The sequence below is a fragment of the Leopardus geoffroyi genome, chromosome C2 (assembly GCF_018350155.1).
Source record: "Leopardus geoffroyi isolate Oge1 chromosome C2, O.geoffroyi_Oge1_pat1.0, whole genome shotgun sequence".
Taxonomy (NCBI): domain Eukaryota; kingdom Metazoa; phylum Chordata; class Mammalia; order Carnivora; family Felidae; genus Leopardus; species Leopardus geoffroyi.
Genome location: NC_059333.1, coordinates 132,938,797 through 132,966,687, shown reverse-complemented (window position 1 = coordinate 132,966,687; position 27,891 = coordinate 132,938,797). Strand labels below are relative to the sequence as shown.

At 47.6% G+C, this 27,891-nt stretch overlaps 2 protein-coding genes across 3 annotated transcripts in view; one reads left to right on the top strand and one right to left on the bottom strand.

Annotated features, from left to right (window-relative positions):
* The window catches only part of COLQ (collagen like tail subunit of asymmetric acetylcholinesterase), a 61,745-nt gene extending 55,297 nt beyond the window's left edge, over positions 1 to 6,448 (top strand). For both annotated transcript variants that reach the window (XM_045503701.1, XM_045503702.1), the window contains exons 16-18: positions 348 to 468; positions 1,840 to 1,942; positions 3,862 to 6,448. In XM_045503701.1, the coding sequence (XP_045359657.1) occupies positions 348 to 468; positions 1,840 to 1,942; positions 3,862 to 3,931 (294 nt within the window). In that variant the 3' untranslated portion in view covers positions 3,932 to 6,448. The remainder of the gene's footprint in view (positions 1 to 347; positions 469 to 1,839; positions 1,943 to 3,861) is intronic.
* A 5,649-nt stretch (positions 6,449 to 12,097) lies between these two features.
* Positions 12,098 to 27,883, bottom strand: EAF1 (ELL associated factor 1). The gene is made up of 7 exons (XM_045503695.1): positions 27,775 to 27,883; positions 26,295 to 26,800; positions 24,318 to 24,412; positions 22,330 to 22,466; positions 20,197 to 20,387; positions 18,303 to 18,536; positions 12,098 to 15,518 (listed from the first exon to the last, which is right to left on the bottom strand). Exons 1-7 carry the CDS (start codon positions 27,819 to 27,821, stop codon positions 15,472 to 15,474), a joined length of 1,257 nt encoding a protein of 418 aa, XP_045359651.1. The 5' UTR covers positions 27,822 to 27,883; the 3' UTR covers positions 12,098 to 15,471.
* Positions 27,884 to 27,891: the final 8 nt, after the last annotated feature.

The window sequence follows — 27,891 nt, the reverse complement described above, 5'->3', positions numbered from 1 at the left end:
GAAAGAAGGGCCACCGGTTGGGTCTAGCGCAGAGCTTTCTGCAGTCTGTTTCCGTGGAAGGGCTGGGCACCCTCCTCTTCTCTGCTTCTGAGCAGTTCTCTGTGCCCCCACCCACCACATAGGACCTCCTCTTGGAGGCAGGGTTCCAGACGGTCTCCCATCCCCACACGGCCAGGATGCTGTCCTGATCTGGCTCAGCCTTCCCGCCAAGTGCAGAGCTCTGGGCCAAGGGAGAGGGGTGCCTTTCCCATCCGGGAGGAACCCCCCCGCCCAGACCGGGGTCTCCATCCCAGTGCCAACAACCCGTCATGCCATCCCTAGTAACTGTCCTGTATTTCTTTGGCCAGGTGACCCCTTTCCACCCTGTGGACTATACTGTGGACCACCGTGGCTCCTGCGGGGATGGAGTCCTGCAGCCCGGGGAGGAGTGTGATGATGGAAATGATGACGTGGGTGACAGCTGCATCAGTGAGTGGTGCCTGCCTCGGGGAGGGCCTGGATGAGGGAGGCAAGCCCCTGGATGCCAGCTCTGGTGGGTTGGGGTGATCTCCAAGCCAGAGGGAGTACCCCTGGGCTGCTGTGGGGACGGCCCTCCCATTCAGGCCAAATGCTGACTTTTTACTGCCCACGCATATCATGGTGGGTTAGTGTCAAGGGTCTTGCCCCTAGAGAAGCCACCAGTCCCTCCTTTTCCCTGAATCCTACTTCTTGGCAAAACCCACGTTCCAGTTCACGTTCTTTATCAAAAGATAAAGGTGATACAGAGTGAAAGATGAAAGGGAGAAGCCAAGAATTTGCATCAGGACTTTTACCAGATGGAGCCCTGGTGACAAAGCCCTTCTTAGGGGAAGCAGACTTCAGGCTGATGGGATGCCACGGGGACGGGCAGGCGGCACCGCCCTGGAGGGTTTGCTTTCCTTCTTCTTTTTTTAACCACGTGACAAAAACAGGAGGTGGTGTGTAAAGTGGGGGATTTGGAGCCAGACGGAGTAGAGTTTGAATGTTCCTAGAGGAGGCTCTCAGTGAGTGGGGAATGGAGGGCAGTTCACAGCTCAAGTCTCACTTTCCTCCACTGAAAATTGGCTGTGTCGGTACTGACCGCTCAGCTCTTTAGAGATGCTGCGAGCTGATGTGCGCCAGGTCGTCTGGGTGTAGTAAGGATTCAACGTCCCTTCACTGAATGATTTTTAAGTCCTTGCTGTGAGGAGCCGGCCTGGCTGAGGGCCGGAGATGTGTAAATGAGCAGCGATGGGCACAGGGACCGAGAAGTGGCTGGATCTCTCTCTCTGTAGCTGTACTTGCCGGGACAGTTCCCGGGATGGTGATCCCCGGCATGCCCGCTTTGCCTGGAGTCCCTTCTGCCCCTGGTGCAGACAGAGTCAAATAGGAGATCACACAGCAGGAAGGAACCCCGTAAAAAGAGGGTCGTGGAAGTTCTCTGTAGACGAGAGCCGCCGTGGCCATCACTTGTGCCCAGTGCGCAGTCTCCCGACTCTCACTCCATGGGAACCCACGGTGTGTCCTGTGAAGGGGAGGTGGTGTCCACGCCCCAGGTTTGAGATAGAGATATTGAGGCTCAGGGAGGCCAAGGGGCCTGCTCTTGTTCTGTTGGCTAACAAGTAGCCGGAGTGGGCTGGAGCTTGGGTCTCCTTATTCTCTGGTGTGGGGTTTGGGGGGGCTGAGGGGGCAGTCCCCGGATGCATCTGAAGCTTTGTGGGAGTCCGCTTAAGAGGGTGCATGCTCTGGGTGGATCCTTTAGGCCACACAGCCCTTACAGGCTAAGGTAGGCCTGTCCCACCCCAGCACCCTCTCAGGGCTACACTCCCCTGTGTCCCTCAGGCTGTCACCGGGCCTACTGTGGAGATGGTCACCAGCACAAGGGAGTGGAGGACTGCGACGGCTCTGACTTTGGCCACCTGACCTGCGAGACCTATCTCCCTGGGTAGGAATCACCTCGCGTGCTATTATGACACCCCTGCCTCCCTCTCTGCCTGCTTCCTCCTCTTTCCTTCACAAATACTTTTTTTTTAATGCTGCTTATGTTCCTGGTACTTTCTAGACACTGAGGTATGGTGACAAATAGCACAACACATGGTCCCTGCTCACCTAGGGGAGACAGGCAATACACACATAACCGCCACGTGCCCTCTTAGGGTGCCTGAGTGCCTCTGAGGCCGAGCTGAGATAGAGAGTCACCGGCTCCATCCCGGACCCCTGGCAATCAGCAATCTCTACGTTCAGCTGTTGCCCCTGGGTGAGCAGCTCCCAGCCCCAGTGGCTACCATGACCACATTAGTCTTCTGGAAAGTGGGTCTGGAGGAAGCCCAGTGGAGGATGGAGGTACCAGGGCATTTCCAAGAATCTAAGCATCTGTATAACCTGAATTCTCTGCAACAACTCTGACCCCCAGGGCAGATGAGATCACACCAGCATTAACATCTAATTTTGCTGGCTCATGACTGTTCCAAGAAAACCCCGGGAAGTTAGTACCCCCTTCAGGGACCCCTCTACTTCTATCTGGGACTCTCCAGTGGGTGTTCACATTGACCTCCACGGTTGACATCTCCCAAGCCAGCTGAAGGACACTGGGTCTACGAGATGCAAAACCATACCACATTCCCCCTAATCCTCACAGATGCGGAGTTGTATAGTGTTGTAGGGAAAATGAGAAGGCTTTCCTCCCTAGTTCCTGCTTCTCTGTTGGTTCCGCAATGGATCGCTGGCCCTTCATACCTCCTAGGTCCCTCAGGAGTCCACTCTCTTCAGCCTTTGCTTTCAGCCCTATTCCTCTGGTAAGCTCGGACCCAGGCCCTCAGCAGGGCTGGGAAATAGACACCAGTCCTGTCTTTCTGTCACCCCTCTGTCCACTGACTCTGTCCACCCCTCTGTCCTCTGTCCAAGGAATGGAAGGCATTCCTCAATGGAAGGCATTCTCCTCAATGCCCACCCCCAAACACACACCAGCGTCTCGAACCAGGCTGGGGGAACTACAGATCTGTAGTTCCAAAACTCCAAGCACTTTAGGCTTGGCCAGGACCCGACTGTATCTCTGTGTCTGTATGTACTGCCCTATCCCTGAAGTGCCCTATCCTCTGGCACTTGCCAGAGAGGTGGCAGGTCTGAGCTGGTTGATGGCTTCATGGAGACAAGTCAGTGTAGATAACTGGACATGGAACACAGGACTGCATAGAGCCTGGGGCTTACCCACTGGTTCACTGTGGTTACTCATGTAATCTCTAGAAGCCTCAAGGGATGCTTGTGAATATGGGTATAATGTATAACCATCATACGTTAGCACTTGGGCTTACAGAAGTATAGGCTGTGCTGTCCAATCTGGTGGCCCCCGGCCACACATTGCTATTTAACTTCAAATTAATTAAAACTAAAAATCCAATTATTCATTCCTACTAACCTTATTTTAAGACCTCAGTAGATACACATGGCTAGAGGCTGCCGGACTGGACCGCACAGAAATAGAACATTTGCATCAGTACAGTATGACCAATGGACCGCGCCTGGAAACCTTTCAGGTCTTGAGAAGGGAGTGATTCCCTCAGAGATGCTGTGTTAAGAACATGGTTACCAACTGTTTCCACCCAGATCCCTCAGCTGGGCTCAAGGGGCAAAGCCGCAGAGGCCTGAACTCAACTGCCCCAAGCCACTTACCCCAAATGAGAATGAGAGCACTCTCTGGCAAACCCTGAGGCCCTTAGTGAGGTAGCAGTAGTGACAGCTGTCTGATGAGGGTGGACCAGCAGTCACCAGAGGTGGCCTCAGAACATGCCTTGGTCCTGAGGCCTGGGCAGGAGCCGTCGTGCCCGCTGCCCTGCGCGCACCCTGACCCATATCTGCCCCCCTCAGGTCGTATGGGGACCTGCAGTGCACCCCCTACTGCTACATCGACTCCACGTCCTGCCGCTACTTCACGTGAAGGGCCTTTGCGGAGAAGGCAGGCTGCATCCCACAGGATCGGCAGCAGCTTTTCCACCCTCATCAAATTGACTTCACACCCCCCGGTCCGGTTTCCGTCACCTTCGTGTGACAAAAATAAGGACGAGCTCTTGCTGCTAAGACATGCTTTTAATTCGGTCCAACCGGAAGAACTTAGGACCACTGCACCCTGTCTTAATCTGAGGTACCGGAGAACCTTCCACATGCCCCCGCTGGGAACCGTTTTCCCATTGCTACCATCCAGCCAAATCGCCGACCTACAGTGCCCTTTTTCTTCGGAATGTTACCAACCCAGACCGTGGACTTGGCTCACAACTGTTACCTACGCCTAGACCTGCAGGGCTTTTTGAATTTGTCGTCATCCCATCTGGGTCATGTGGTGGACAGGCCTCCCCACTCCTCTGACCTCCAGAAACGTGGGCATTCTCACCCGGGGCAGCCGGCCGTCAGGTCTCTCCAGGCCTGTGAACCACAAAGCAGGGAAATGAACCCGCCTTCTTGGAGTGGCTCCCAGCTCTGCACCCGCTGAGGAACCCCTCAACTGGCCACAGCCCAGCACAGCCTCATGTGGATGCAGCTCCCCCAAGAAGGGACCCAACTGTGAAAAAGCCCTGAGAAAGCCACCAAACCGGTGCTCTGCCCCTGGGAAAGGGCGGAGGCCCAGCTGGGTGCTCAGCTTGTGAACAGAACAGTGGCCTTCCTGCTTCTCAGTGTTTCCCAAGAGGGTAGCTTCTATAGTTTCACCATCCCCAGCACCACCTTGACCTCGTGGCTCTCAGTACTTGGACCTCTGTGTTGTGAATGCCCCTTATGTCCATCTCTTGTTCAGGAGATTCACCACCGGAGGGTGTGACTTCCTGAGCCTACACTTGGGCGGGCTTTTGGTGTTTCCGGTCCTTCGGAGAATGCCACCCCGGGTCTCCCCATATGAGGCCCTACGACTGAATACCTGTTCTAGGCAGAGACCATTTCTGTCCTGAGCTCCAGCTCCTGGCTGCCTGCTGACTCCTGTGCACACCCTGTGACCTTCCCATTGTGTCTCTGGAGTGCAGAGCCTTGCCCTCGTGTGCCTGAGCCCCTCGTGTTTCTGCAGGGTCGTTAGTCTGGCATGACTGTGAGCTGCCTTGTACCACCATCTTTCCTGAGTGGGGCTGAGCTTTGTTTTGGAAAGATGTCTCCCCAGTGGCAGACCTCAAATGGGATTTCCTTGTTTGTTACCAGATGGAGGGACGCTGTTGAGCTTTTGTACAGAGTACTTTAACATGCCTGAGTCTTGGGGACTCAGCAGACAAGAGCTTCTGGCCCAGTGGGCCATCACTAGTGGTCTGTAGCAGATGGGATCAACCTGAAGGTGAGGTCTTTAGGGATGGGCTTCAGACAAGTGCTTCCGGCTCAGCGGGCCGTCACTAGTGGGTCTGTAGCAGATGGGATCAGCCCAAGGGTGAGGTGACAGCCCACCAGAGATGGGCACACTGGCCAGCTGGGTTCCCCCAGGCTCTACTGCACACCTTGGGGGTGATGTTGCTCCCATGAAAGCTGCACCCTCATGCTGGGATCTCCGGATATCAAGAAATATAAGCGGTTTGTTTCCCCACTGTGGCTTTTTCTTCCCTGGGGGTTTTGGACCAGAGTCCCAGCATTACTGGTTGGAATGAGGGGTCTGAATTCACTGTTTCTGAGGCTCTGCAGAGGGTTCTAGAATGTGGAGCAGTCCCACTCAGAGACAAGGGAGGAAACGGAGGTTGAGAGATAGGGAGGGACTTAGCCAAAGTCACAGAGCCTGGTCTGGCTAACCTAGCCTCACCCCAGCCTTATTTTAGGACCCTGTTTAGAACGAGATGGTGTTCCGGCACTGCCCTTGGATCTGGCACGAGGGGTCCTGTCCTGGGTCTCTTGCCTTAGAGGGTACCAATCTGGCCCTCCTCTGGCCATGACCCTCCCCACGGGGCAGGGAGTCTGTGAGGCCAAGGCGACATGCCTACTGGACACCCCTCTCCCAGACCGTGTTCCAGGTACCCAGGAGACCACAGCTCTCACCCAAGCGGTCCTGAGCCTGAGGCCTCTTCCCCAAGTCTGCCTGCCTGAGTGTGACCTGCATACGCCTGTAAGCACGAGGGGTGACCAGGGACAAGCTGTGTTTGGAGGTTGCAGATGGGGCTCGGATAGGCGGGCTGGAGTTGCCAGAGATACACACGAGGCCCCTCTCAGTGCGGGCTGGGCCTTGCTCTCCTCGTGCTGCCACAGAACTTTGAGGAATCTAAATAGTCCATATTCAAACCCCAGCCTTCTAGGTCTTTATGAAGGTGTGACTGACAGGTAAGCAGAGAGAACATATTTAAGAATACTCAGTTTGATTATAATGTAAATACATAGACATTTGGTGTGTGAGCCTCCACCTATGCTCTTGTAACCAGATCCCACAATATTAGAGGGGTCTGTCTCTAAGTATTGCAAGGGGGGTTCTGAAAGGCCCTGAAAATAAAAGGGTTCAGAGCCACGTGTTTATATAGATGTATATAATAATAGTAGTTCTCCCCCTGTGGAATTGTGAAATGGAGAAATGAAAGATGAAGGAAGATGGGCTGTCCCCAGCCCTGCCCTGAAATGCTAACTGTGGTGGAGGGAGCAGGTTCCCCAGGAACAGGGGCACCTGTAATAGGCCAGGCGGCCACAGGATAGGTAGCTAGATGTTTCCAGAGAGCACTTGCTGGTCCTGTGGGGAACTGAGGGGCCACAGTGTGGAGTGAAGAACGGTGAACCCGGAGTCCTGGCACCTGGGCTCAGGCTGGCTTTGTCGGGTCTCACAGCCTCCATTTCCTTAGCCGGAAGAAACTGTAACAAGGGCTAAATTTTCTTTTGGCTTTAACAGCTTGTGGGTGGGGACGCTATCCTCCAGTGGTGACAGGGCCTGCCTAGGAGTGGTGATGGATTCCTTCAGCTGCTCCTGAGGCTGTCACATGGAGTGGCTGAAAATATCATAGGGTCCTCAGAGGTGCAGTTGGGTCGCTAAAAAAGGCTATGCCAGCTTAGATGCTTTTGTTGGTAGGTGGCAGAAAATCCAACTTAAATATCATATAAACCACAGGGTGAAATTTCTTGGCCAATAGAAGGTAAAAACTCCACAGGTAGGGTGGAGATCAGGCATGGTTCAATCAAGGCTCCCACTCCATTTCTCTGCTTGAGCTGTCCTCTCTGCTATTTGCATCTCTCCTGTTAGTTTGATCCTTGGGGTGGTCACAAGCTGACTGTTACAGTTTCAGGCTTACATCTGCACCCTACGATATCCAGAGGAAGAGAGAACATCTATTCCAGTGGCCCCCAAGACATTTTTTTCCACAAGCCACCCCAAAATCTTACCTTGAGCCTCATTGCCTGTTTGGGGTCACATGCCCATTCCTGAACCAATTCATATCATCAGGAGAATGCCACCTGCTAACTGGATTACAGCTGGGTTCCTGAACCCACAGGGGCAAAAGCTACAAGAACACTCGTAGCCCACTCCCTGGCGACTCTCCAGAAGTAGATGGGCTGTGTAAGGAAAGGGTGGCTACTGGATGATACAGTGGGGAGCAGAAATGGGGTGAATGGGTGCTGGGTACACAGTGGCCGTCACAGTGGCCGTCTCTGGTTTTACTTTTCCTTTTGGCAGGAATAGGTGCTGAGCCACTTGAGGCAAACATTGGGGAAGATTCCTCACACCTAAAAAGCTCTTGGCTGATTCTGATAGGTCCACTCGAGAGAGGCTGCCTCTCCCAGGGAGGCATAGGTAGTGAAGGGGGTGGTGTAGTTTGCTTTTGGGAAAAAAAAGGAAGAGGACTGGATTCACGTATCTGGGTTCGAAGCCTGGCTGTCACCAGTGCACTCTTTAATCATCCTGCATAATTTACTTTTCTGTTTTTGTCATCTTTATACTGGGAATAATAGTACCTTATTTTCAGGGTTGTGTTGAATTTTAGTGATTATACGGTTAAAATTTCTGACACCTAGAAACTCTTCAGGGAGGGCTGGGTTTTATCTGTGTCATGATTATTTGGTGACTCACACCAGATCGGTCACCTCTTTGGGACCTGGGGTCTCTTTCTTCCCCCTTTGAGGCTGGTTGCAGGAGTCCACTTTTGATGGCAGTTTGGACCACAGCTTTTACTACAAATCAGTGAAAAAGAGCAGTGGTTCTCACACTTTGCAGCACATTGGCCCATTTGATGAATACCACCAGGGATGAACCAACAAAACTTATGTAGACCAACAAAATTAGGTTTGCTGACTTGCAGAGGGAGACCGAACACCAGAGAACAATGGGGCATTTCACCAAACCAAGAAAGACCAGGTTATGATAGGATCTGGGGGGAGAGGTGGAGTACAGGTAGAATGTAAAAGCAGCACTGTGGGAACAGGCTCAAAGCAGAGCAGGCAGTGTATAACGGGGGTCAAGATGAAGCCTGGACTAGGAAGTGGACCCAGGTCCTGATTCCTTGGAAAACTACAAAGTTAGTTGGGAAAAAAAGCATGGCATGTTATGCCTGAAAATCCCTATCAGAATTTCTGTATCTACGGTAGAAACTGAAACTGCTTCTCTGTGTCAAAGTGACTCACGTGGCTCAGGTCTTCCAGGCAAGAGTGGAAAGTTTCAATCTTACTGATAGGATTGCACGCTGCAAAATTTTGTCACAAAAGTTCACCGTGATTTTTGTTCAGGTTGCAGGAGTGAAAAGCAAGGCTGGGGCCGTCACTGAAAGGCGAGCAGTAGTCCCTCAAAAGAGTGATCATGATACGGCAGATCTGGCAGGAAGATTGCTTCCCGTTAACTTTGCAGCTGGCTTTATCAGTGTCTGCTGTGGCACTCTGATGAATGCCAGAAACAGGGTCGACTTTTCCTCTCTCAGTCTGGACTGGTTTTTAACCCTTTCACCAGTAACGGAGGCCCAAGCTCCGTTCAACTGATCCCCAAAGATCCAGGTCAGCCCACAGGCTCCTAACAACCGAGGAAGCACAGGGATGGGGTTTGGCCCCAGAAGTCTTTATCCACCTGCAAAGCCAGCTGAATGACAAATTTGTGAGCAAAGTAAGGTCTTTAGAGGAAACTTGGTAACTAGTACTTAGAAAGCAGTGCTTGGAAAGATGGTAGGACAAATTTTCTGAGCATCATGGGACATACTGGTCATCTATCACTCTAACATGGGCATAGAGGACACATGGGTCGAATTGCTTACGAATCTCCAAACCTCATAATTAGGGCGACTTCTGCTCCAATGACTGCCTTACTTCAGTTATCTCCCCCAATCCCTCCTCTATAGTGAACCAATTTCAGTGAAACTCAGATCTTGCATTTGGTAACAATGAGCTCACAGATCAAGTATCTTGGCAATTCACCAGGGAGATTGTTACACTTCAGCAGCCCCCAGTTGCCACCCATGGGCCCAGAGGCTCCAGGAGTGTGGGTTCCTCTCCAGCATCTTCATTTGTAACCATTCTGAGAGGTTGCAAATCACACAAAAGTAATGGGTTAAGGACTGTCCCCACCCCTACCCCGGGGGCAATAGAGGAAGTGAACTCACATTCCCTTTATCAGAGGGGCTTCCTCTCTGGGGGGGGGGTTGGGGTGGGGGCTCACCTGAGTTCTTTTCAGCCCAGAGTCAGACAAGTTTACAAGAAACAACCTCGCTAAAGGAAGAAATAAGCTATTTCCCCTGCCGTCTATCCCCCCCTTGTCCTACCACCTTTATAGAAGGGAAACGGGGCCCATGTAATCATGAAAATCTGCCAAGATGCTATTATCTCAAGAGAATTGAGTATGTCATTATTTTGGTTTCTGTAATTTCTTCAAGGACAATGAGGAATTATCTTGCCATCTTTCCACACCCTTAATACCTCTTGTAGATGTTGGTTTTTGACGTTCCAGTTCATAGAGTACCATACCCCACTGCATGCACCACTCCAGGTTACCCTCAGTCTAACACCTGGGATGGGAAGTTGAAAGCAGTCATACCATAGTCATCACTTGAGGCTCACCAAGGGAGTCTGTTTCCTTGGGGCAGAGGTTCTAAAGCTTTAGGGTTTATCAGGATGTCCTGAAGGGTTTGTCACACAGATTATTGGGGCCCACTTTGGAACTTCCGATTCAACAGATCTTGGGGGGGGGGGGGACTTGATTATATTTCTAACAAGGTCCCAGGGGATGCTGATGGTACTGGACCAGGGACCACATTTTAGGAGCCACTACTGTGGAGAAACATCTCATCTGAGAACAATGGCCGTAGACCAAATCCACTGGGTGGGGTGGGGGGAGGACTTTGAGTAGGTGGCTTTTTACATGCTCTTCCATTAAGGACGTAGGGTCTGTGTCCCTCTTGAATCCAGGTGGGCTTTTGATTGTTGGAGCAATAGAATACTGTGGATGGGATGCTGTGTGACTTTCCAGGCTGGGTCATAAACAACCAAGCAGCTCTTGGGATGCTCATTCTAGGAGAAAGCAGCCATCACGTAAGAAGACCAACTACCTTGAGACTGCTGTGTTACAGAGTCTCTGGCTGACAGTCCTAATGAGCCTGCTTCCAGCCATCCCCACCACGGTGCCAGACATGTGAGTGAAGCCAGTTTGAATTCTCTAGTCCTGCCCATCTGCCAACTGAGTCCCACTGAGTGACCTCAGTTGAAGCCAAAAGAATCGCCCAGCCAAGCTCTGTCCTAAATCCTAACCAACAGATTCCATGAGATAAAATGGTTGTTGTTTTAGCTACTAAGTTTTAGGGTAATTTGTTACTTAGCAATAGGCAATGAATGGTGCTCTAGGTTGGAAAGGTTGGAAAGGAAGCACGCTACTCTGAATAGGGCAGAGTGCCAAGTCCAGAGGAGCCTTTGCTTGGTTTGGGTGCCCTCTGCAGGAACCATGGACAGAAACTGGCCTTAACCCCTACGTGGACTCTTATTTAACTGGCCAGGAGAAAAGCCAAGTTGAGGAAGGACTTAGTGATTATATGGTCCAGTGTTGTCAACCATGGTAGGGACGGGGCATACGTGGAGGAAGTAGATTGATTGCAGTGATCGCCCGAATTCTCACACTTCTCTGTACCTACACCTTGCAACTCCTCCCATCACCTGGCAGAATGCACTGTATATGCCCACCCCTTGATTCTGAACTTGACCCTGTGACTTGCTTTGGCCAATGACACGTTAGCAATTGTGACAGAGGCAGTTGTTTCCTCTCTCACTCTAGCGTCTCTGCCTTTGCCATGACAATGTGCTGGGCTAGGTTGCCTAGAGGGTAAGGCACAAGGAGCCCGCCTGAACTGCCCCAGCCGTGCTGGCCAAGTCCTCCTAGATCAGCTGAGTCTGCAAACTGCCAGGCGTATGGAGTCCAGTCAAGACCAGACTGTCCAGCCACACCCAGTCTTAATCGCCAATCCAGAGTTGTAAGCAAAATAAATGCTTATTTTAAGCCACTGAATTCTGGGATGCTTTGTTACGTGTCATTGTGTGGCAACAGTTAACTGAGGACCACACTCCCTTGAGTGAGGAATGGACACCACCACTTCCCATTTAGAGTCCTGGTTCAAATCTAACTCCTATTTCCACCTGAGGAAATGTGAACCAGTTACAGAATGAGCAGCAGAGGATTCCTAGGCTAGTTCTCTTAGTGCATAATTGTATTCAATCCAAATTTATCGAGCACCCATTAGGTGAGAGATACCAGAGAATTAAGAAGGAATATGGTCACTGCCCACCTAGAAGTTTGCAAGACTGCTGTGGGCATTGCTGTGTGTGGAATGGAAGCAGGAGGCAGGATCACTTCCAGCCAGTGAGTGTACTGGGGGGGGGGGGGGGGGGGCGTGGCATTCCAGGTGGAAGCAATTTGGTGTGCTAAAAGAATTAGGATATGTCTAGAGATTCAGTTTAACCCCCGCATGGTTCTTAGAGTCAAAGCCAAGTCTGCCTTTCCAGACCGGGTAATGGCCTCAGATGCCATGTGGCTCACATCCTTCCAGTTTTGAACTTCACACCTTTTGAAGCTGAGGTGTTCATCCTAATGAGCATAAACACCAAATTAAAAAGGAATTCATTTAGAGAAGCAGGCATAAGCATAAAGGATTAATAGAACCTTACATTTTTCATTGACTCCTAGTAAAAAAATAAAACCCACCAAGACATATACTGCTGACCTTCATTTTTTACTTAAATATAGTGATCTTTAAGAGAATAAACCAAAAAAACTTTACACAGCAAGTATTTTACATAAATGCAAACATTTTACATAAATGTAAACATGCACATCTACTTCATAATTACGCAAAATAAACTTTTAGGCACAAGATTTCAAAAATCATTAAAGAATAAGACAACCCAAAACAGATACAACATAAGCAACAAAAACACACATTTCATAACGCTTCAATTGGTCTTGTCTTCCAACCTACTGGTTAAGGCCTGAGTTTCAGAAATCCTACCTTCCTTGCCAAATGGAAACATCCAATTTGGCTGTACCTAAGAGAACATACTATTATCTTTCAAAATAATGTTAATAAATACATCACTCACACTCTCTCTCTCTCTCACTCACACACATACATACACACACACACACACACACACACACACACACACACACACCATACTTACACCTTACTTAACCAGCCTCTCAATTAGGATAGCAAGGATTTTGGAATTTTCAAGTTTTCCCACCACTGAAGCACATACATATTAATACCACACACAGAAAAAAAAATGATTCTGCTATAGAAATAAAATAACGAGTGGCATCATCACAGATCTCCTTTGTTTATATTGTTTCCTCAATTCACGTCTTTACTGCGGCTTGCCATGGCTCCCTGGGCACCCTGAATTTAAGTCTTTATATCTTGCCTAATGACTTACCATATGGCAGAAGTTGTATAGAACAGAGAAAAGGCAATTTTAACAATTCAGTTAGAGACTTCCAAAACCATGAAAATCACAAATAGTTTTCAGCTGTCTCCAAATGCTTGGAATGTTTGCTCCACGTCTGCCCTCTGTACTCCACTGGTTGGTTTTCTCTGCCTCCTCTCCACCAGGCTATAAGCATCTGAATGTCTATTCTTGTGGACACCCCAGGGAATAGAGATGAAAATGACGGTCCCTGCTTTTAAGGAGTTCACACCAACCAGAGCTCAAGCAAGAGGAAGGTCAGTACAGACAGCACTCCAGTGGGCAGAAAAGAACAGAGGGAGAGTCCGCGAAGATGGCACCTACACAGCGTCAGGACTGGGGCTTGGCAGGGGAGAGGGAGGGAGGGACTGAGAAGGCACAGAGGCACGAAGAGTAAGTCCAATGAGGCTGGCACGAGGTAACTCAGAAGTAGTAGTCTGTGGGGCCAGATTCTTGATTTCCAAAAAGACAAGATTCCTTATTCTGGTGGGTAAAGCTGGAGAGCAGGCGGTGGGGGTTGTGGGGAGGGAACCACCGAAGGCTTCGTGCAGAGAACAAACTGGAGCCAGCTGGAGGCTAACCATGCAGGGCCAGGTAGGACGGGCGACAGAGGAAACGAGCCCAGAGAGCTCGACTCACCAAACCCAGTGCCACGTGCAAGCATTTCCTATAGAAACAAACATCTTGACCCGGCATGTGAAAAACCACAGTTCTATCTGAATAAATCAAGACTTTAGGAGGAAAAAAAAGAGTGAGGCTTAAATAGATTATTTTTAGTTCAAGTTCCTGGAACCTGCCCCAGCTTGAGCAAGTTAAAAGCAGTGAAACAATTCCCACATCCAGTAACAATTCAAGTCTCCCAATCATGACCTTTACCTTCCCTGAGCTGTCATTAGCAAGGAATTATAAAGTAATTATCAATTCATTATGAAGAAGTTCCTACCTGCCATTAAATCCACCGAAACCTCACGATGGGCTGAGAACCCACCACCGAGTACCAGTGTGTCCCCATTACCTACACGTGGGGGGGGGGGGGGGTGGCGGTGCGAGTGTGCCACCGGATGATGGCTCCCGACCCACATCTCCAGCTCACTGGAGTCACTGCACATGAAACAGGGGACTCCATAAGGTGCAACTCTCACCAAAGCCCCCACCACGAATCATCTAATTCCTTTCCAGGTCCAGACTGCTTCCATCCACTAGCTGGGGAAGCAGAGGCCATCTTTGAGTGGAAGAACCCAAGGAAGGAAAATCATTTTCAATGTTCTTAACACCCATTGAACCAAAGCAAATGGAAATTTCTCAGGACGTTCAAATTGTATCCATTCAAATTATAGAAACAGGCTACTCCATACCAATCACAGGATGATTTATCACACATTCACTCAATATGGAACATTTACTAGTGACCAGTTTCCTGTAACAACAGATTCGTTTGGAAACTGCACACTGCAAAAGGCAATCTTGTGACTTTCTTCTAGTTTATCAAAAATACAAATCAGTCTGGGAGTCAGGCACAAACAGTGGTACAAAAGCATGAAGAGAAATACCTTATCTAAGAATGTGCTCGTTTCATATTGCAGAACCCCTATCTAGGTTCTGGTTTTTGGAAGCCTGCTGCTGGTTCTTTTGCTCAGAAAGGTTCCTTCACTACACCTCTCTCCCACTCCTACCTCCCCTTACTAAAATTCACTGAACGGGAAACACTCAGTATGGACCTACGTGGAACTAAAAGCCCCAATTTAATTGAATCTCATGTGTCAGCACAGTGGCTGCTGGTTTAATCTGCTCAGCCAGCCTTGTGTATCTAGGGACTTTTTGGATCAGAATTTGAGCCAGAAGCACCCAACACTTCATCTTTGGGAATCCAATCAAATCTCTGACGTACAACTAGAAGTCCCATGAACAAGAATCTCTGGTTCCAGTTAATGAGATTCAAGGGTGGGAGCAGCAGGAAAAGCTGGGGCGGGGGCAGGAGACGGGCCACGAACCAGCTGTGTGCTTCTCTTTCCTCACTTGTAAGTGAGGGGGCTGAACTCGCGGAGCTCCGGGGTCCTGCCCAGCAGCTGCTCTAGGACTCCCTCCTCAAGTCCATCTCTACACAGGCTCGTCAAGCTGGGTCAGACAAAACTTCCTCACCACTTTGTCTCAACAGTTTAAAGTGGTTGTAAAATACTTCTATGCTGCAGTCTGAGGTCTCCCTCTCTCCCCTACCCCTTAAAGACCAGGTTTCATTTCACTGGTGCAGACCACCTGGCCAAACTGGTGGCTGCTGAGGTTTAAAAGTGAATCACTGGCCTGGTTAAGATGATGGCCTTTGAGTAACCTAGACCAGGGCACATTTGTCTGTTTTTCATGAACAGTGTTAACCAAATAGCAATAGAATTCTGTTAGTTCTTCTATAGATCTACTTTGCAACATGAGATTGTTCAAAAATTACATGAGAAAATCACCCATCACCACTAAGTTAAAGACTTGAGTATCTGAGACCTCCAGAGCCTCGAACTCCTGCTACAGTCACCGATCCACAGCATGTCCCTCTTGGCAACGGGCTCCATGCGAGCGCAGCCCGGTCCGGCAGCAGATCTGTGCACCGAGACGCTGATTTCGAAAGATCTGGCTCTAGTCATCACTGTCACTGCCAGACTCACTCAACTGCAAGTCATTTCCTACAAAACAAAAACCACAGAATCACACCAAAAGTGCACAATTTAAAAATGACTTCCCCACAATTCTTTGTTTCACCGCCTTGGTTATCGCACTATAGTAAAACAAGCCAATTCAACTTAATTAGGGAGGAAAACCGATTTGGCTCAGTGACAAAACTGACGCAGTCAATGTTTTTAAAGAAATGCTATTCTTGATATCTGCAAAGCACAGCGATGCTACGTACTAGGATAGAACAGGGGGAAGCAGGCCAGACAGCTTTTAAATGTGTTAATAAATAGCAAAAAAGTATAAATAACCGATTCACCATCTAGAATCGTTCACATGAAGTTGCTAAAATAACACCGAGTTAGGCTTCCCATCAAGGAAGCCGAATACTGTTTATACCAGTAACCTGCTAATCCAGCATCCCCTCCTGTTCAGTTACTTTAAACCTCAACTCTCAACTGAAGAGCTTCAATTACTTTAGCTTCAGATTTTTGTTTAGTGTGCAGAATTCAGGTGTTAGGAGTAAAGCATAGAAGTGCTCAGCGTTTTAATCCGATAGAGTAACAAGACCCAGTTGATAGCACTGATTATGGCAAAAGTGAACCTCTATACGACTGGATTGCTGCTCCTAGACCAGCCCTTCTCAGTTTGTGTGGAGGACCCCGGGGTCCTTGAGACCCTTTCAGGAGGGTACTTCCTCTTCTAACTACACGCCTGTGTGAGGCCAGATTTTCTTCATATACATCAACCTAGACAACTTATGGCAACAGACTGAACCCAGGTTTCCACTAAGCTAGATTGTAAAGAGATTTGCGAAATTTTAAAGCAATGTTACTCTCTTACTAAGTACTTTTTGATTGGAAAAATTTGTTTTTCATAAAAATGATACTTTTGTTAACATGTGACAGTTTATTATTGTTACTTTTTTTTTTTTAATTTTTTTTTTTCAACGTTTATTTATTTTTGGGACAGAGAGAGACAGAGCATGAACAGGGGAGGGGCAGAGAGAGAGGGAGACACAGAATCGGAAACAGGCTCCAGGCTCTGAGCCATCAGCCCAGAGCCTGACGCGGGGCTCGAACTCACGGACCGCGAGATCGTGACCTGGCTGAAGTCGGACACTTAACCGACTGCGCCACCCAGGCGCCCCTATTATTGTTACTTTAAATGAATTGCTGGATAATTTAAATATTTCACTTTTAATTTCTAATGGTAATATTGAGTGGATATAAGCCACATACACAAAGCTCTTTGGGGTGCTCAATAATTGTTACAATTAAGAGGTCTGACACCCAAGAATGGAACAACTACCATTCTAAACTTAAGGAAGGCAACAGGGGCCTGGCAAGAGCTGGTAACTCCCAATCAGCTAAGTTGAGCACGATCTCTTAAAAAGTAAGATGATGTGCTTTAACAGATCAGTGGAACTGGAGCTGGAAACCTAGTTTTGAAATTGCTTATATAAAGTTAAGGTCTTGCCACTTGAAGAGCTGCAGATCAGGATGACTTGGTGCGCAATAAAGAGCTAAAAGGATTTTAAGATACTGGTAAGCAGATAACACCCACTGTGCCTTTTTTTTTTTTTTTTTTTTTCTTGCTCTTTCTTTCTAGGAGGAAAGAATAATTTGGCATTGACTGGGCAAACTCGAGAACTGAGTCAAAGCCACAGTAGCTATCTGGCACTATTCCACTAGGAATACCAAATTCCCAATATGAAATTTACTACTCCTGGCCAACTGAGAATAGCACCAAAGCATCCCCTGACATCCAGAATGTAGGCCCAGAAAATGGGATAGCAGACAATATCCTCGACTGATATCCTAACAGTGTTCAATTCACTCAAGTAGCATTTCTCCAGCAGGAGTGGTCTTGCCCCCCAGAGGATATCTGGCAATGTCTTGAGATATTTGGGGTTGACACAACTGGGGACAAGGGAGAGAGAAGGGCATCTACCGGGTAGAGGCCAGGAATGCTCTTAGTCATCCTGCAATGCTCTGGACAGCCCCCATGACAAAGAGTTATCTGCCCCACAATGTCTGTAGTGGTGAAGTTGAGAATTACCTTCGCCTGGTCCACTGTAGTAGGGTTAACTAGGTTAGCTTACCAACTATTGCTCCAGACCTTCCAACCTCCTCAAAGGCAGTCATGCCAGATGAAAGCATTCATTAGGATACTGGAGAGAGAAGGGCATAGGGAGCAAGCACTCTCCCCATCTCCAATACGAAGAAATCTGTTTTTGTTCTTGTTTTTCTCTCCTTTACTTTAGTATCAACTGCACGGAGAGCCACCCAGATATAGCAATGTCCTTCCTCTTCCTCTTGCCAAAGGCTAGTTGGTTTCCAAACATACCCTAATGGCTCAGGTTCCAAAGTCTATGGGCTGCAGGACACCACAGTCTGGACAACTGTGTTCTTGGGACTGTAAAAAGACCTAGAAGCAGGGGACACTATAGTGGAGGGCATCGCCCCTAAAGCCTGTAAAGCCTGGTAAATGCAGAAACAAAGAGCCGAGCTGTTCATGTTTCAGCACTTTCGAGAATTCACAAAAACTAATTTGTGCCAGTGGGTGAAAAAAAAAAAACAGATTTTCTAGTTTTGTGCTTCCCCAACACCCCCGCCCCTTTTATTTTTTTTAACTGTTTGGTAACTTACTTCTTTCTGCTCCAAATTTTGTCAGGATGCTTTCTTATGTCTTAAATATCTTCTGGTTTACAGACTCGGGTGTAAGATATATAGAAGCTGCATCTCTAGTCTGACATGCCACCCCTCTCTGAGCCAGAAAAGGGAGAGCACACTTACTGAGGGTGTTCATGAGCTGGTTGCTTCCTTGTGGCCGGCTGGTTCCATTGGCAACAGCCGGCCTGCTGTTGTAGGGCTGCTGGTGTGCAGGCTGTGGAGGAGATGCCGGACCGTTGTCCTCACCCTCGCTGCTGGAGCTGTCATCATCGCTTCCCGACGAGCTCTCAGAGTCTGAGGAACTGCTCCCACTGCTGCTGCTCATCTGCTCAATAATGTCAACTTCAGCCCTCAGCTCTGGAATAAAATGACACGACGGGCGTTAGCCAGCAACCACTCTCAAGGCCGCAGCTGCCTTCTGTAAATAGTGAATTGGCAAAACCAACAGCAATGAGGAATGACTAAAATTCCTGCTTCTTATTCCTTAAAAACGCATAAACAAAACGACTAAGACCAAAATGAACAAAATAAAACTGTCTTCAGAGAGACAGCGGAAACATTAACTTCACCCCAAATAACAAAAAAGAAAACTGTTTCAGATAATGATGGTTCTGTGCAAATTAAGCCTATTTGCCTTATCTACTTAAAAAAACAAAGACTGTGAATTATGGGATTAAACACCAAATAAGAGAAATATTATGCTAAAGGGTTGGAAAATATTTGACTAGGAATTGGAAGATCTGGGTGCTTGTTTTGGATCTGCCTCTAACCAGCAGTGAGACCGAGGTGGGAGTCAATGATTTTTTTCCAAGACACTTTGAAAAAATAAAAGGCCACAGCAGACGGCCTCTGAGGTCATTTTCAGCTTTCCTGTCCCACAGAGGAACTGAGGCATGCAGGAGGAACCATGGTAACGGAAGGAAAATGGGGAAACAACATTCCTCCTCTGCCCTCTGTATATATTTCATTGACAGCCATGCCTGTCAGGTATTACATTTTTTTTTATAGAAGTACAGCAGCGAACGAAAAACATGTTTACCTAACCCTTTCAATGTCGGTGAATACATTAAGGATACCTCATAGGATACATCAAGAAAGATGCCAGATTTTCCTGTCCAAACATACCATGTGATTTTAAACACGCATGGTTCCTTTAGGCGTAACTGTCAATCACTAACCACTCATAGTCCAATTCTTGTTCAACTAAAGTGAAAACTTTAACAAATAGCATTCCAATATCCCTGAGGAAAATCAAAATCAAGAACAAAAACAAAACAGGAGGCTTAATAAGCGTGCACCACGCAGAGAATGATTGTTTACTGAAAGCACTTCTATAAGGTAGAAGAGGCAAACTTCTCAAGTACAACTCTATCTTTCCCTGTTTACTACTGCTACAGATTTCATTGTGTTTCATAAAACTTTATAAATCTGAAATACGACAGCCTCATAACTTCCTGAGAGTCTGGACAACGAAAACCACCCCCTCCCTGTATGAGGAGAAAGCCAAAGTGAGAACCCGACCAGACCTCTAGGTCTTTCTAGGCCATGTCCATTTCCAGGTCCCATGGCACTCTCATGTTTACACCCTTTGTTAGTACAAAGCAATGGTCCTGGTATTTTAAATATCCCTCTGACCCAGATACTATACTAACACTGACACACCTGGTTTTTACCCCAACACCTTGGAATTCTCTTCTCCCAAAACCTTAAAGGCACGGCATATAGACTTTTGGATGACAGTCATGCTTGTTTAAATCCTGGGCCTCTGAACAGAAAGCTGCAAAGACAGCCACAACTCAAGTCACTTGCCTGGACCTCCCTTGTCAAACGAGAGAAGTGGTAACAGTCCCACCTCCGTCACCTCTGGAATGGTGAACTCTGCAGATTATTTTTTCAATGGCAGAGAATGCCCATGCCACCAGTGCCCATGTGATGTCAACATGATAGCCTTGTGATCGCCACAAAAGCCTCAACACCCAACTCCCAGTGGCTATCAGTTCCAGAAAATGCTCCCTACCTCTTTTGATGTCATCCAGCTGAGGTTCAGGTGAAGGGTTATCTTTCAAAGGAGAAGTTTTGGGTCCAACTGGAGGCTTTGTCGGAGCTCTGAATGGCAGAGGTGGTGGAGGTGGTGGCGGCTGAGATGGCTGTGGGGGACGAGTGGGCTGCTGTTCCATTCGGGCTTGGATTTTACTGCTCCCCTCAGCTCTAAAATGAAAAACAGACATTAAATTGCAGGGCCAAAAACAGTGCTCCTCAAATCTGTTCAGGTAACCAAGTACCTAGAGGTCTCTGCACAATCGTGCTTCTCTACACACTACTTCAAAATACTGATGTTTGTCACTTTATCCCATGAACTACTCACTCAACAACTGCCTACTGCATTCCGGTACTGCACTACGCACCAGAGATACAAAGATGAATAAAACAGCCCTCAAGAAGCTCACATTTTATAACAAGCAAATAAAACCGATATGCAGGACACAACGTGATCGTGAGAACCCATTTTACCAGCAGACAATAGGACTACTTGACTTGTATACGGTATAAAGTTATAGTCACAAGTATATGAGTTACTACATAAAACCAGCTCTTGAAATGCTGGCTAGTTTGCAAGTGTTCCCACGATCTGTTTACTGCCTGTTCATCTTGTCACGCGCCAGCTCCTGCAGGCGGACAAGCAAAGCATCCCACCCCAACCGGAGAAAATTCTATTCACTAACAATTTCTTTTGTAAACGGATGAGCCCACTTTCGGCTTTTGAACTTTGGTGGGCACACAAATCGCCTGAGGATTTCATTAAAATGCAGATTCCAACTTAGCAGGTCCTGAAATTCTGCACTTTAAAAAGCATCCAAGTGATCAAATGCTGCTAGTCCATAGATGACACCGAGTAGTGAGAGAAATGCCCACAAACATCATCTGTTGGGGAATTAACAGTGGCACCTGGTTCGGGGAGGTAATTAATACAAATCTATCCCAGGCAGGAGAGGAGCAGGGGGCTTGGACGCACATGCCCAGGCTAAGGGCTCTGTTCTGATGCTGGACCCCGGTTCACAGGATCATGAATCTGCAGTCTCTTTGTGTGTCTGTGTCTGTGTGTGTGTGTGTGTGTGTGTGTGTGTGTGTGTGTGTGGTTTTTTTGTTTGTTTTTACAGATAACGATAGTACCTTTCTAAATGTTATTTGTAAAGTTAGGTAGGATAATGCATGAAAGCATTTAGCATAGTATTCAGTAACCCCTTGATAAATGGTAGCTACTTTTTTTCTGGAATGAGTAAATGAAGAAGCATAAACAGAAAAATATCAGGCTATAACACTCTCTTTAAGAATTTAGGACTGTATTACAATAATTGCTGTATCACAATGTAAAAAACAGAACCAGTGGGTTGCTTCTATTCATAGAATGAATTGTGACTTTAAAATTTAATTGGCTTTGTATTACAAATGTAAAGCCTGTTGAATTAAAGATTAAAGAGAACTCACTATTTATAAAAATAGGCAGAACTTGGGGCGCCTGGGTGGCTCAGTCGGTTAGGCGTCCGACTTTGGCTCAGATCATGATCTTAGTTTGTGGGCTCGAGCCCCGCATCAGGCTCTGTGCTAACAGCTCAGAGCCTGGAGCCTGCTTGGGATTCTGTGTCTCCCTCTCTCTCTCTGCCCCTTCCCTGCTCGTGCTCTGTCTCTCTTTCTCTGTCTCTCTCTCAAAAATAAACATTCAAAAAAAAATTTTTTTTAATTAAAAAAAATTTAAAAAATAGGCAAAACTTTATTTTAGTGTTATAAATACCTCAAATGCATCTTGCGAAAAATTAATGTTTTTAATCTAATTACAAGTCTACAAGTTTAAATCTTATCCCCTTAGGTGGTACTATTTGAACAATCATGAGATTAATAAAATAGATTTAATTATAAAATACATCCCTTTCCCCTGTGGCTTCCACGTTTCAGGTCTTAAAAGCTCTTATTTCTTTTTATTGCATTTGAGGAAGTGATATTTTACTGACTTATTGAGAAGACACAGGTAGAGTTGTTGATATTATCGACAGGACACTGAATACTCAGATGCTCATATCCTTCTAAAATAACTGAAGAGATAATGCAAAGATCTAGAAACCCTGTATCGATCTGTATCTGGTCATTCACGTACCTTGTTTTCTTGACCTGAATGCTGCTACTGAGTTTTTCCAGCACATATTCACCAGTGTCATGATTAATAATAAGCACACAGTCTTTCTGATAAGGCCGTTTGTTCCCCTTGAACACAGTCATTGGTGGTGTGGATCCCTATATGCCACAAAAGTAGAAGATCAAACCAGACACACCAGTTATGAACATTAAAAACGAATTTACAAGTGGCTTCATGAGTATCAGAGCTACTCAAACAGAAAAGAATGAACTGATTTCTATTTTAACTCCTCTGGCTTCCTAGGCAAAAAGGAAAGGGATATAATATACAGCAAGAATCTGTAACTGTGCAACTACTTCTCAGTAATCAAGAAAGGTAATATAAATTTTCAAAATTACCGTACATTTTTCTAAAGATTCAAAACATGTTACAAATAATGGTGAGGTATGAACTGGTAAAAACAGATTAACCATTGCTTGGTATTATACTGAGTAGAACTTTTCATTGCAAGAAGTAAAACTAATATGTGATTTCTGTATTGTAATTTCAGAGTCCAGGGCTTCCCCTCATGCCAAGTAACCAAAAGAGTATTCTCTAAGGGCAGCTCATTATTCTGCTTGGCTCAGAGTAAGTACATCATACCACTCACCTGCCTAAGCCCTTTAACTGCTAACCTGTTGCTCTGAGACCCAAGAATAAAATCTCTAAACCAGATACCTGGCCCTTCTGCCTCACCCTGTACCCCTAGCCCTAGGCTCTGCAGGATCCAGAGTAGAAGGTGGCTGGCCTCTCTCAGATCCTCATGCTCTTTCTTGCAGGGCTTTAACAAGGCTTCTGCCTGCAACATCCTGCCTCTTCCTCTCTTTCAATTACTCAACCTTCAAATCTGCTCAAAGGTCACTTCCTTAGAGAAACCTTCCTGATTTTCTAAAACAAATGGCTGTGCTTTTTATATTTATTTAATTCCAGATCATAAGCTCCCCAAGGGCAAGAAAAGTGCTTGTTTTGTTCGAGATTGTATTCTCAGTGCTTAGTAACGGGCCAACACATAGTAGGCGCTCAATTAATATTTGACATAGATAGGATTTGATTGTATGGAATAAAAAAAATTGGTTGGCTCCTTGACTCCTTATTCATAGGGTAAAAACTTAGAGTTGGAAGGGACCCTAGAGACCATTTATCTAACCCCTTCATTTTACATTTGGCAAACGAAGATCCAAAGGGAGATGATGTAATCTGCTAAAGGCAACATGCAATGAAATAGCAGTTGGAACTGGCAGACAAGTAATTTCTACTCAGCCTGAAGCTTCTTGTCCAGAGCCTTTTCATTCTATTACTGGTTACCAAGACCTTATTATGTTCCAGGACAGGGCTGTGACATCCAATGACACCTGTTCATTATGAGCATTTTGTCTGATCCTTCAGGCTGTGTGATTATAGTGCTACTTTGGACAAAGCTTCAAAAAAAAAGTCTCTCTCCGTAGGGGTTCTCAATTTAACTTTTAATTGGGTTCCTCATCCCTAAATTAGCTGAATGCTCTGATCCTCTGGTGCTTGGTTGCAATTTTCAGTCTGCAGTCCGCCCTTTGCCTGATATATGAAAGGTGTCAATTCTGCTCCTGCCTGTCTTAACTCCTGGTTTGGCTGTGCCACACACCTAAACTGTTGTTGCTATAAGCCAACATGGCATCGAGGGCTTTGCTCTTTGGAGCTGTGTGGGGGAAAAGCTAGGCCAATCTGAAAGAGCGGCTAGAGGGGCTAAGTATCCAGACAGGAACCTTGTCTACATGGTAGCAGATGGGGGAAAAGGGAGCATGGGAAAAATGGCAAAGAATCATTTTTACTCAAGCACTTGGGAAACATGAATTCCACCCTACCCCATCCCCCCAATTCCCTTTTTCCTTATGTTGGAATTTTAGAAATCTAAAAATTTTTAAATAGTAGGAAAATTCAAATTGCAATAAATAGAATATGAGGATTCACTGTGATTCCACGGTGCATAAACTTACAGGGATATGTGGCAGGGTAATTGTGACTTCATCTCCTTTGCCAACCTGAAGCTCTCCTTCACAGGAAGTGTCTATGGATGCTGGCTTAAAGTCATCTAAAGGGAAAAGCAAAAGAATATTTATCCAGCTGGTTACTTATACTAAGCCTCCTGGTCATTCTTGTTTAAGAATTAAAATTTTTTTGTGAGTCAGATAAATGGAAAAATACAATGTAGAATTAAAAAAAACCTATTTCATTGTGGAAAAAAAGCAGAGAATAGTACAGTGAGCCCCTGTGTACTGTCACCCAGGTTCAAGAAGAATTACGAACTCAGGGACAATCTTGTTTTCTCTATACCTCCTACATACTTTGCCTCCCATCCCTGCTAGATTACTTTGAGGGGGGAAAAAAAAAAAAAAAAAGCTAGAATTCATATACCATTCTATTAAGCAAAGATATTCCCTTCTCCCAAGTGACACATGAAAATTAATGCCTTCTTAGCCAGAGGGGTTTTGTTAGGATTGTTGTGTACAAGATCAAAAGCAACAGGGCATATTAAAAAGATTCTGTGACTGTAACACCCTATATGAAACAGGAAAGCCCCAGTATCATATAAGCTGATTTCATTTTGCATAGAAACTGTCAACATTAGGATTTCCCACACTTAAGTTCTTATAAAAGTATAGAACAGATGGTTGAACTCTATCTCCAAAGGTTAATCCTGCCCATCTCTCTCAACTGCTGCTAACGTGCACCACGAATAGCCATCTTACTCCATTCTGACATAAACTGGCCTCACACTGCCACGTGCATATATGAAGTGTCTCACTTAAATTCCACATTGCTCTTCCCTCTACCAAAACATCAGTTTAGTAAACTGCTCCGAAAACGATGCTCTTATCACATTCCCAATATCCTCCCTCTGAAAGAGCTGATCTGCTGTCAGTAGGAGACACAATAATGGTCTGGCAAGTGACCGCAGAAATATGGAACTTCATTATCTAACACGCCCTCTTCCAATGTGTTGAGTCACATTTATTAGCTCCTTAGACAAAAACAAGTCTTAACCAGCATTAGGGCTGACGGATACCAGAAGCTTGTGAATCACACTGGAGGATGCTCAGCCAGCCCATCCCTAAGAGCCAAAACTTTACCCAGGACATAGAGTGGACGTGCCCTCCCTCCACAGAGTCTATAATCATGTAGAAAAGGAAGGTCCAGCATAACGACTATTTGGACATTCTTGATGCCTCCTCTCCCCCGCTTCCAAGCATACATCAAGCTTTATCAAGGCTCACGCGTTCCAATTTTATTCTTCACTCACATGGGACTTGGTACTGAGTTAAAGTCGGGGTAGTATAGGTCACCTCAAAAGACAGCAGAGTCAAACGAGGTACAGAAAGCTGGAGGAGGAAGACGGATGGAGCGCACAGAGGATGCGGATTCTTTGGCTGCCAAGGGGATGAAGCGCAGGCTCAGGGTAACCAGAACAAAGACGAACGAGGAACGAAGGCTAAGGAACACAGGGAAGAGGAGAATGTAATAGGAGGGAGTCGATAAGGCTCATCGGCAAACGGGAAGAGTCCTTTAAACGTGGAGGACCCCGGTGGGGTCATCAGAAAGTGGGACGGATTGCAGGGAGAACTGAAGTCTGATGTGGGGTCACAGTCTTTTGGTAATAAAGAGGCGTAAGTTTCGAATAAAGCAGGGCTGGGTGGGCGGATGAAAAACAAAGGAGCCAATAACCTTCGGAAGAAGTAGTTGGGACCACAAGGCAGATGGGTAGTTGGGAGTGGCGAAGCGTTTGGTTTGGGGAGTGAGCTGGAAAAGGGGGGAGGGGAGGAGGGGGGTGGAATCGAGGTCCAGGAGGATCTGGGCGAAGAGAGAAGGGAGCTGACGTAGGCAGGAGGTTCCCTGGGCTTTGGAGGGACGAGGGAAGAGAAGGAGTCGGGTTGGCAAGAGGCGGCGGATGGGAACAGAGGGGAGGGCTGGCTTACAGCGAATGGTGTGGAAAGAGGCCCGCGGTCGCTTCTCGAAGCTCTCCCCGAGCCGCAGGCAGTGTTCCTCGCGGTCCAGCAACGGGTTCGCGGTTCCGTTCATGGCCCCCCACGAGCCTAGCGCCCGGACCGGCGCTCTCCTGGCGCGGCCGCGGTCCGAGCTTCCGGCGCCGGCGTCCGGGGGAACGAAGCTCCCGGGACAGCGTTCGGGGGCGCACGGCGAGCCGAGCCGGCGCCCACCCGGGGCCGGAAGCAGGTCCTCGCCTCTGCGGCGGGGTGGAGGAGGACTGCGCGGAAGCAGGTCCGCGGCACTTCCGGCGTCGGGGAGGGACTTCTGCGTTCGTGACGGAAGTGGCGGGGGCAGTGGCGGCGGCAGTGCCATGGCCAAAGGATACCGCCGGGAGAGGTCCTTGAGGGGTGTTTGTCCCCGGACCGAAGCTCCCTGATCCGGCTTCCGAGGCCGGGTCCGGGCTGAGGGCTGAGTGCGTCCGTCCCTACCCGTCCAGGTGAATGTAAGAAGTGATGACGGTGAGCCCAAGCGCGGCGAACTAGATGAACACGGGTCTGACAGCCAGTGTGGCCGGCTCTCCGCAGGCCCGGGCGCCCTAGTTTCTCCCGAGCGTCCGGAGCCCTACGGACCCTACCCCGCGCGTCGCTGGCCTCTTACCCTTCACGCGTTAATGGAGGAGCGAGAGCCTCAGCCCCTGGAAAACGGCGCTACCCTCTGGTTCGTGAGACGGCCTCTTAGGTGTGTGATCAGAATCTCAGGCCGCCGGGCTTGACTACAAATTCCCCCCCGAAACTGGGTCTCGGATCCTTGGGAAATGATCACCCCACTTGGCCACCCGTCGCCATTTCGGGAAGCTGGTGTGGTTAAGTCACCCTTTCACGGGCATTAAAAATTGATGTTTCCTCCCTAAGATTTCTCAGTCACTTCTTGGGAGTGTCCTTTTTCTAAACCGATTTAGTATTATTATATCTTTTTAATGTTTATTTATTTTAAAGAGAGGTAGAGACAGAGCACGAGTTGGGGAGGGACAGAGGGAGAGAGAGAGAGAGAGGGAGACACAGAATCCCAAGCAGACTCCAGGCTCTGGGCTGTCAGCACCGAGCCCGACCCAGGGCTGGAACTCACAAACTTTAAGATCATGACCTGAGCTGAAGTGGGACGCCTAACGGACCTAGCCACCCAGGCGTCCCTAAACCGATTTATTATTCTAATAGTTAACTTGTTCTGGTTTGAACTAGAGTTTGGTGCGTGAGAGCCCTGGCCACGGAATGTAAGCCCTCTGAAGGTAGGGATTGTGTCTTGGGCTTCTTTCTGACCGACCTCTTGTAGAGTGGGCAGGGTTTTTGTGTTGAGTCAGCATCTAGTATGTGGTGAGTTGAACTGTTTGGTGAAAGAACCGTTCTAAAGCGGCTAACCAGCGTCTTAAAAACTGCTCTAGAACCACTAACCGGAATCTCCTTTTTCCTGCAAAGCACCCAGTGCTGCCCGAGGCTTGAGCCCAACGTGAAGAACCACATTTGGAAAAATCCTTCCTATGTCTGCAGTATCAGCTTGGATTACTCAGGTTATTCAGGGTTGGGGAATCTT